Source organism: Saccoglossus kowalevskii, chromosome 3, assembly GCF_978046115.1.
Source record: "Saccoglossus kowalevskii chromosome 3, keSacKowa6.1, whole genome shotgun sequence".
Taxonomy (NCBI): domain Eukaryota; kingdom Metazoa; phylum Hemichordata; class Enteropneusta; family Harrimaniidae; genus Saccoglossus; species Saccoglossus kowalevskii.
Genome location: NC_140643.1, coordinates 22812931 through 22823252, shown reverse-complemented (window position 1 = coordinate 22823252; position 10322 = coordinate 22812931). Strand labels below are relative to the sequence as shown.

The 10322-nt window shown below is 39.2% G+C and overlaps 1 protein-coding gene across 1 annotated transcript; it reads left to right on the top strand.

Moving 5' to 3' along the window:
- The first annotated feature begins 4418 nt into the window (after window positions 1-4418).
- Window positions 4419-9935, top strand: Wnt7 (wingless-type MMTV integration site family, member 7). The gene is given in 4 exon segments (NM_001168205.1): window positions 4419-4554; window positions 4806-5038; window positions 6703-6971; window positions 8204-9935. Coding segments are annotated over 4 exon segments (1065 nt in total). The 5' UTR covers window positions 4419-4471; the 3' UTR covers window positions 8684-9935.
- The last annotated feature ends 387 nt before the right edge of the window (window positions 9936-10322 follow it).

The following is a 10322-nucleotide window of genomic DNA, read 5'->3' as shown; positions in this document are numbered from 1 at the left end:
ATTAGTTTCCATTCTATCGGATAGTATAGCTTACTGATAATAGATTTCATTCTATTGGATAGTATAGCTTACTGCTAATAGATTAATTCCATTCTATCGGACAGTATAGCTTACTGCTAATAGATTACTTCCATTCTATCAGATAGTATAGCTTACTGCTAATAGATTAATGTCATTCTATCGGATGGTATAGCTTACTGCTAATAGATTAATTCCATTCTATCAGATAGTATAGCTTACTGCTAATAGATTAGTTTCCATTATATCGGATAGTATAGCTTACTGCTAATAGACTTCATTCTATTGGATAGTACAGCTTACTGCTAATAGATTAATTCCATTCTATCGGATGGTATAGCTTACTGCTAATAGATTAATGCCATTCTATCGGATGGTATAGCTTACTGCCAATAGATTAGTTTCCATTCTATCGGATAGTATAGCTTACTGCTAATAGACTTCATTCTATTGGATAGTATACTAGTAGCTTACTGCTAATAGATTAATTCCATTCTATCGGATGGTATAGCTTACTGCTAATAGATTAATTCCATTCTATCGGATAGTATAGCTTACTGCTAATAGATTAATTCCATTCCATCGGATAGTATAGCTTACTGTTAATAGATTAATTCCATTCTATTAGATAGTATAGCTTACTGCTAATAGATTAATTCCATTCTATCGGATAATATAGCTAACTGCTAATAGATTAGCTTTCATTCTATCGGTTAGTATAGCTTACTGCTAATAAAATATTCGTATAATATAGGATATCATAGTCAACAACTAATTAGATTATATCCATTTCATCGGATGTAGTCCTGTGTGACCAGTCGAACTAAACAACTGCAAAGGCGGTGAAATAAAAAAAATTAAAGCCATTGAGTTGGAAACATAAATATGCAAATACAATCATCTGATTAATTATGTAAATTAGTATAAGCCACTGGGTGGGTCACTGGGCCACGTGCATACAGAAGCAATGATTATGAATCCAAGTCATTGACACGGAAGTGTTTTTAGAAAAGGCGTTTCAGGTTAAATAAATGACGAAGTCAAAATTGAGGAAGCGGCAGTGTGAGCCTCCGAATCCTGGACTATGTTCATAATCACTCGTCGCGATGTCACTCGTCACCCGAATTCAACAAAGCTATGCGATCACATGGTCGGCGTTGATAAGGTTATTGGAATTTGAGATTAAGGTTGAGGTGTGGAAACTTGACACGATACTTTAGTCAATAAAGTTTCTGTTTCTCGGAAATTAAATAAAATCGAAACAATTGTGACTCTTGCAAACAAGCAAAACAAGTTCTTCGAACTCGTTTTCATTGAAATGTACTCTAATAGCATTAAAGACCAACATGGAAGTCATCTAAAATGTTATCATTCAAAATATATTTGAGTTGCGTGTATACAGGTCAAAGTGACAACATGCAAATGAAAATATGACAACTTGTGAAATGATGGGGGATTTTTTTCAACCTTCAAATCACCACAATGCAAAATTCGCCCTCGAGAGATGCACGGTAGCAACAACTGTGACATGTTGTCAACGATTGTGTCCATTCACAGATTGGTGGGTAACTAGTATTAAATCTAGTCGAGGGGTTCTCTGAAAGGTGTATCCGAATCAACTTTTCATCATGATTGATCACTATTGGCAATTTGCTAATAGATTAATTCCATTCTATCGGATAGTATAGCTTACTGCTAATAGATTAATTCCATTCTATCGGATAATATAGCTTACTGCTAATAGATTATTTCCATTCTATCGGATAGTATAGCTTACTGCTAATAGATTAATTCCATTCTATCGGATAGTATAGCTTACTTCTAATAGATTAATTCCATTCTATCGGATAGTATAGCTTACTGCTAATAGATTAATTCCATTCTATTAGATAGTATAGCTTACTGCTAATAGATTAATCCCATTCTATTAGATAGTATAGCTTACTGCTAATAGATTAATCCCATTCTATTAGATAGTATAGCTTACTGCTAATAGATTAATCCCATTCTATTAGATAGTATAGCTTACTGCTAATAGATTAATTCCATTCTATCGGATAGTATAGCTTACTGCTAATAGATTAATTCCATTCCATCGGATAGTATAGCTTACAGCTAATAGATTAATTCCATTCTATTAGATAGTATAGCTTACTGCTAATAGATTAATTCCATTCTATTAGATAGTATAGCTTACTGCTAATAGATTAATTCCATTCTATCGGATAGTATAGCTTACTGCTAATAGATTAATTCCATTCTATCGGATAATATAGCTTACTGCTAATAGATTAGTTTTCATTCTATCGGATAGTATAGCTTACTGCTAATAAAATATTCGTATAATATAGGATATCATAGTCAACAACTAATTAGATTATATCCATTTCATCGGATGTAGTCCTGTGTGACCAGTCGAACTAAACAACTGCAAAGACGGTGAAGTGAAAAAAATAATTAAAGCCATTGAATTGGAAACGTAGATATGCAAATACAATCATCTGATTAATTATGTAAATTAGTATAAGCCACTGGGTGGGTCACTGGGCCACGTGCATACAGAAGCAATGATTATGAATCCAAGTCATTGACACGGAAGTGTTTTTAGAAAAGGCGTTTCAGGTTAAATAAATGACGAAGTCAAAATTGAGGAAGCGGCAGTGTGAGGCTCCGAATCCTGGACTATGTTCATAATCACTCGTCGCGATGTCACTCGTCACCCGATTTCAACAAAGCTATGCGATCACATGGTCGGCGTTGATAAGGTTATTGGAATTTGAGATTAAGGTTGAGGTGTGGAAACTTGACACGATACTTTAGTCAATAAAGTTTCTGTTTCTCGGAAATTAAATAAAATCGAAACAATTGTGACTCTTGTGTTAAGTAGATTTGCAAACAAGCAAAACAAGTTCTTCGAACTCGTTTTCATTGAAATGTACTCTAATAGCGTTAAAGACCAACATGGAAGTCATCTAAAATGTTATCATTCAAAATATATTTGAGTTGCGTGTATACAGGTCAAAGTGACAACATGCAAATGAAAATATGACAACTTGTGAAATGATGGGGGATTTTTTTCAACCTTCAAATCACCACAATGCAAAATTCGCCCTCGAGAGATGCACGGTAGCAACAACTGTGACATGTTGTCAACGATTGTGTCCATTCACAGATTGGTGGGTAACTAGTATTAAATCTAGTCGAGGGGTTCTCTGAAAGGTGTATCCGAATCAACTTTTCATCATGATTGATCACTATTGGCAATTTGAGTGAATTATGCAGTATGATGGAGCGGCCAATTAGTGATGGACAGAGAAAGAGACCGGCACACTTAATTAATAGTCTTTATTTAATTCACCTGTTGAATCTAGTGCGCAGGTCATGTAACAAACAAGGAGACGACTGTGCAATTCCTCAATGATATCAGGGACTATCACTTACAAGTGTCGTCGATATATGTCAAGAATAGCCAGACATCGATCAATCCGAATAGACTCTGATAGCTTGTAGGTCCCGTCCAGTGCAAATAAAGCTTCAAGAAGCCACGTCCGGTGTGAAGTGGGCTTTCAATCCTGCTCGGGGCAAAAAAAAAAACGGCTGCTCAGTAGAAGAGTAGTCTTCGGCAACACGTAGCGGGTAATTGAGGCAATATGGAAACAGTTGTTGTAACTCGCCGACGTGCATTCAGTGCTGAGAACGAAGAGCAATGCGGTCTTTAAAACGGCAGAATGAAACACGGGTTTCAGTAAACGAGACAGCGGTCTTTCTGCCGTCAGCATCAAAAACCGAAGCCAACCAAACTGACTGGTTGATTTATAACGTGCCTTGTATTACGGTAGCTTCCCATCCAAATCGCAACACTCGACTTCCACTCAGCTGCCATGTACGTCAGTATCACTCATCTCCAGTCTTAATGCATGAACTTAAAAAAAAACAGCCGTATAATGGTGTTGTGGAGTCAGCTTTATTTTCGATCAGGAAAACAATAGCGCATAGTTTCGCCGTAAACGATTACCGTGGTTTCCGGGCAATGTATATTGCAAAGAGAGACAGTGTCCGTTTACTACCAGTCTTACGTATGTACAAACACATTTTCCAGGGGCGAGGATGTGAATGGCTCTGATTTAGGAATAAATAATCACATACTCTTGACACGCATTATTTATTTGTAGCATTAACATAATATACATATGATATATATTTCAATTGATGTGAGCGGTTTAGCAAGTCACGTCTAGGAGGCGGGGGACTGCCGGCGATCCGTGTAATGTGCCAGCGCGATCAGCCAATCAAAACCGAGGTATCGCGAGAGAAAGTAAGACTCCTATCCAATATGGTAGGGTGTTATACGAGTTGTTGTAAGCCGTGGTTTTTGTTAGTGCATGGGCATTGTTACGAGCATCCACTCAAAATACATGATACTCCACGTTCCTACACTGATTCGAACATCGATATGCTGTTCTCCCTCCCGTGTTGGATACTGCTTCATTTGTTTTTAGTATCTGAATGGATACTCGTAGGCCGTGCCAATATTTTGTAAGTATTTAATATGTATTGGGTTTCGTTGGCGCTTTCAAGGCGCTAGTGAATGGTATTTGTTGAACGATCGATGGAAACCCTAGGTCGCCCGTACGTACCTTGAAAACGAGAGAAACTCACAACGATCCATGTACTCAAGCAGACACGCTTATTATTTTTATCCCCTCATCAGAAAAGGTTCGCTGCGTCGCTTGTTAGTCGCCGATGCCGATGCTTCATCTCATGTTGTTTTTCTTTTCCCTTTGCAGTGCGCTGTCTTCGGTGGTAGCGTTAGGTGCCAACATCATCTGCAACAAGATCCCCGGCTTGTCGCCACGCCAGAGATCTATATGTCAGACACGTCCCGATGCCATCATAGCTATTGGCGAGGGTGCTCAGAAGGGGCAGGAGGAATGTCGCTGGCAATTCAGGAATTCACGATGGAATTGCACGATGCCCGACAACACAAACACGGGAATGTTTGGTCACACGTTACCCGAAGGTAAGTCATTAGCGTTTCGATCGAAGTGCCGGTAAACTCTCAGACTAGATACGCAACGGTAGACACATTTGTAGGCTTAACCTGCACGTGTATCATACACGCTGGCATGGAGAGTTACATTCAAGATGAAAATATACGAAGCGTTAGATGGTATTTATTAAGGTCAGCCAGTTTATGGCTGGCTTTAGCTTACAATAGTGTCAACACACCACCATTGTTACAGGTATTATACGTTTAATTTTACATCTCCATAGTACGTATACCCACTTTCAACATCTTAAAAAATAATACCAATCCAAACAGTTCGGGCGCTGACTATTTGGTTATCCTCTTTTCTGATTGGCCGTTTTGGTTGACGGCCCACGCATTACAGGTAGAGTGGAATATCCGTTCCTTCAAAGATTATCGTTTACAACTGGGTACTATTTTAATTTGGACAAGTTTATTAAGAACATTTCTGTGCCATAATTAGTTCTGTTGGCGCCCCTTCAGGAGTGCCGTTGCAGATTAAGTTGTCAAACTAACTACTAATAGGCCTGGGAATTCAGAACATTGTACTTGCCCTGCTTAGGTTTTTCCGGACACAAACACGCGTTTAGTCTCTCAACATAGTATCCCATAATTCCACCAGATATATAAGAGACTTAAGTAATGCGAAACGCGGCTCGTCACAACACAGAGAGCTAGATGCAGAGGGTGGGGACAGGACCAGGAGGGGGATGTCTTTCATTTACAATTATGCTCCACGACGACGTAGCTGTTCACTTAGTCCAGCCTTCAATCACTCGTCACTCGGAATAGAAAAGGCGACTGAAAATAACTGACAAAGTGTGTAATAACAGATTCGATGCCGAGTTTTGTTGAAAGTTGGCTGCCTTTTGAGGTGAAGGCAAGTGCCATTAAGAATTGGGGTAGTTTACAAAGTAAACGTCTGTTTTTTGTCGCTCTGTTTTGTAGGTACCTATACCGGACCTAAAGGGACTATCCTCCTAACAATAGAGCGAATTTTACACACACAGTGTTTGTCCTACGGCCAACTAACTACACATTAACTGATAGAAAGTGGCTACTGGCGTGTTTCACTGTAGACACAGTCATATCAATCTGTTGGCGTGTACTATGTCCCTTTTTTACTTCTAGACACACACTCTTACAATGGGCTAAACATTTTGTACCACGGAGTGCCTCCGGCGCTGCTTAAATTAAGATATGCGTATGAATATATACGTATCTCGATCATAAACATTTACGGTATGCGAATGTATTACTCGTGTGCTTTTTTTCTCAGTCCCACTGTAAAATTTACGATTATTCAAACTTAGTCTCAATTACAGTCCGGCATTACGAAAGTAATCCCCACATGTTCTGCTCGGTATGTGTGCTTCGCTTTCAGTGAACATCGTATCCCTTATCTACATGGATACGTGCTAAAATCAGCCGAGAGTTGGTAATCATTGTTGTTTTTGTCAGTTTATTTTAGAAATTCCACCGATCCCACTACCTCTGTGGATTCATTCACACATCACAAAGATCCTATTTCATTTGCCAAAAAATAGAGACAGACGATCAAAAGCCCCGAAAAGTTGATGCGAAAACATCGTCTTTGGTGTTGTGGATGGGGGGCAAGGTGCTAACGTGTTCTTTCTTTCGTTGTTTGTCTGCAGGCAACAAGGAAGCCTCTTTCGTCTATGCTATAAACTCGGCTGGAGTAGCGCATGCAATTACACAGGCATGCAGCCAGGGCAATCTAACGAACTGCAGTTGCGATAAAACGAAAGAAAATGGATACACCGAAGACGGTTGGAAGTGGGGCGGGTGCAGCGCTGATGTGGACTACGGTATTCGGTTCTCACGCGTCTTCGTTGATGCCCAAGAGACGGAGAAAAATGCCCGTGTTCTGACAAATCTACACAACAATGAAGTCGGCCGTCTGGTAAGTATTGTTTTCCCACGGGTTATAGCATTGGGCGTGTTACCAAACGCCCACCTCTAGATCTAATTAGCAATATGTTAGTTTCTCCTACATTTTGACACTTCCAAATCCGATTAAGGAATCAAACAAAAACGAAACCTGACGTAAAATAGTAACATTAACATACTATTCAAATACGGGCTATACGCGCCTCATCGATGAGCTCATCAACCCGACCCATCAACAGGTGGTTCCGACACGGTCCCGACATCTCCCTACCCTCCGTTCATTATATAACTCTACCTAGCAAAAAGTCTATTGGAATACTTAACCTATCGTTCAGTCAAGTGTCGTCAAATGCGTCCCATTATATGGGTGGCGGAATGGTGTTAGCGTTGTCACATGCCAATGCAAAACGACGTGACTGGGACCAGGACAAGGGAAACCGGACTGTGAATGGAAATGAGAGAATCTCTCTCACTCTGCGAAAAGTCACACACACCTCGCTATGGGAAATCAATTCAATTATCCATTGATGACATCGAACAAATGTTGCTAACATGACTTGTTTGGACTTTTCGACTCAAATTAAAGCATTTATTTATGCGGGGTTATTCTAGCACATACAAGCAAACGCTTCCCCCTTTCAATCGGTGATTTACAATAGTCGTGTTATTAAATCGATCTTGTAATTGTGTAATTTTCTCAAAAGGTGCCGCTCTGTTGTTAGACAATCACAAGTGTTATCAGGAAGACCGAGGGACAGTTTATACGATGTATTGTCACCTTAATGCAATCAACATACTAATGACCAGCGGCGTCGTTTCCCCGCGACATTATTCCATCCCTCCCCAAAAACGTTCTTTTTTGAAAATCGACTTAGGGATTACTAATGTTTCGTATTTCCGAAAGTGTACACTGTCACCAGTTACACGTTTCTGAAGGAACGGTCGAGTTAGTAGCCGTTTAGGAATATCGACCGGGAAGAAGAGTTACACCTCATATAAATAAACCTGTGTTTGATGTTCTATTCAAACTCTGGCGACAAATTGTCGACAAAGTATGCTTTCCGCTCCTTGCACATTATAGCGCTCGTTACAAGTCGTACACGCTGTCCATTTTCTAATTTACGATGGCCACTACTTTTACTTAATTTCATTCCGCGCAAAATAAATCACCAACTGCTATTTAAAATCGCACGTAAAAAACGAATCGGAGTTAATTTGCGTTAATTATATGATTTTTTTTTGCAGCTTCTGTCAGAATGTATGGATCTGGAATGCAAATGCCATGGCGTGTCCGGTTCGTGTACAATGAAAACGTGCTGGACCACACTACCGGCGTTCAGAACAGTCGGCACCACACTTCTAGAAAAATACAACAAAGTCAGACAAGTCGAACCAGTCCGCGCCAGGCGCACGAGGAGACCGGCGTTTTTAAAATTGAAAAATTCGAAAGATTTTCGCAAACCGCCAAGAAAAAGCTTAGTTTACCTACACAAGTCGCCCAATTATTGCGAATACGACCCGAAAGGTGGATCATCCGGTACGGTTGGTAGAAGGTGCAATCGGACGTCGACGGAAATTGACGGGTGCGACTTAATGTGCTGCGGACGTGGCTACAACACACACCAGTACACAAAAACTTGGCAATGTAACTGTAAATTCCACTGGTGCTGCTTTGTGAACTGTATCCAGTGCAGCGAACGAACAGAGGAGTACACATGTAAATAATAGGTACATACTATGAATAATATAATACTACAATTCGACATAGTCCCGTGCTGGGCCGTGCAAACTACACTACAATGAAACCATTTACGATTACACTGCCACTTGTTTTTTTTAGCATTAACAATTATTCACTAAACATTAACATTTGTTATAGAGTGTAGTGTCTTGGTGCTCATTGCTAGCATATTATATTTAAAAAAAAAACTTCTCTATCGTAAAGAATTTCTGGGGGAAATGTTATATTTTGACGTGTTGCTGCAAATCTAATTAAAGTGTGACGCCACTCGACTGACTATCATGAATCGAATTCATGATTAAATGCGGCATAATATAGCAAGTTGCATTAATAAAAGATAAGGTGTTATTTGTGGCATGTACGTTTCGTTGTATGTCATGCCCGGTCCTGGCTTGTAGTTGTATAAATATGATGCTTATTCGAAAGAGATACTCGTAGTGAAGTTTGTTAGTTGGAATCGTTGGACTAAATGCAATTGTTAAAAATAAACGATGTGAAATCCGTGGCGCAACCGATGTATATACCAATCACCAGAGCAGAATTAAAATATGCATTGATACTTGAGATTATATTCACACCCTTGTCGTAAATCTTCGCCACTTTGCGGCAACTTCGTATGTTTATTGCGAGAATGGAATAAAAACGACTAGCCCGTGAAAAGATGGTTAAAACCAGAGGTGAAGCATTGTTGTTATTAATGGCTGTAAATAGTCTGTGTTCACACTTACATCGCATCAATTAACATGTAGTTCGTCTATACAAGGCTAAAGTTCTACAGTCGCCGCCATACGAGTCTCATTTGATGTAACCAACGCGTGTATAAAATGTGTACATTATTCGTTTACACAAAATTCTACAGCGCCCTGCTTGACGACTGTGTTGAGACGACCAACCTTTCACAATAGACTATGATAAGAATGCTTTCCATCGTACAGGTTTTATTTTTAAGGGTCGACAAATTGGGGTTGAAGGCGAGGTGTTTCAGTTCCCGCAATTTCATATCCAGATACATTTCTTTACCGTCCCGGTAAAAAATTGCTCTACCTCAAAAGAAGATTGTGACAGACTTGGTGGCGTACTTGGATATCAACACAAGTTGTTTATTATAAAACACATTGTACTATTCTATCATGAAGCATTCCTTTCCCTTCATTTTGTAATGTACACTTTTTGCTAACTGTATTTACATTTTCTTTTTTGCTATTTATGATAAAATCTTCAAATATATATTAAAAATGAGTCTTGACACATCTTTATTACACAAACCCTTTGTGATCGGTGCATATACAATTTGTAATACTCGAGACGTCCGTCCCCAGCTGGCGCCCGTTGTCAATACTGTTACACAAAGTAAAACATGTTAGGTTAATTAATTTTAGTCTGAACATGTAATATGACCTGAATATTCACATTTCAATGATTTCTATCAGACTGTCCCATCTTTTTCATATATTTGACCATTAAACATATCACATGATATTCTCGAACCGTCATTAAACCTAAACGTAACCTGCCAAGGAGCAACCTTAAAGGCATAACTAATTGGTATGCAAACAAGGTAATTACTATGCAACATTTTTGTCCAAAATATGATTCTTGATGATTATCTCGGTTCTGAATACC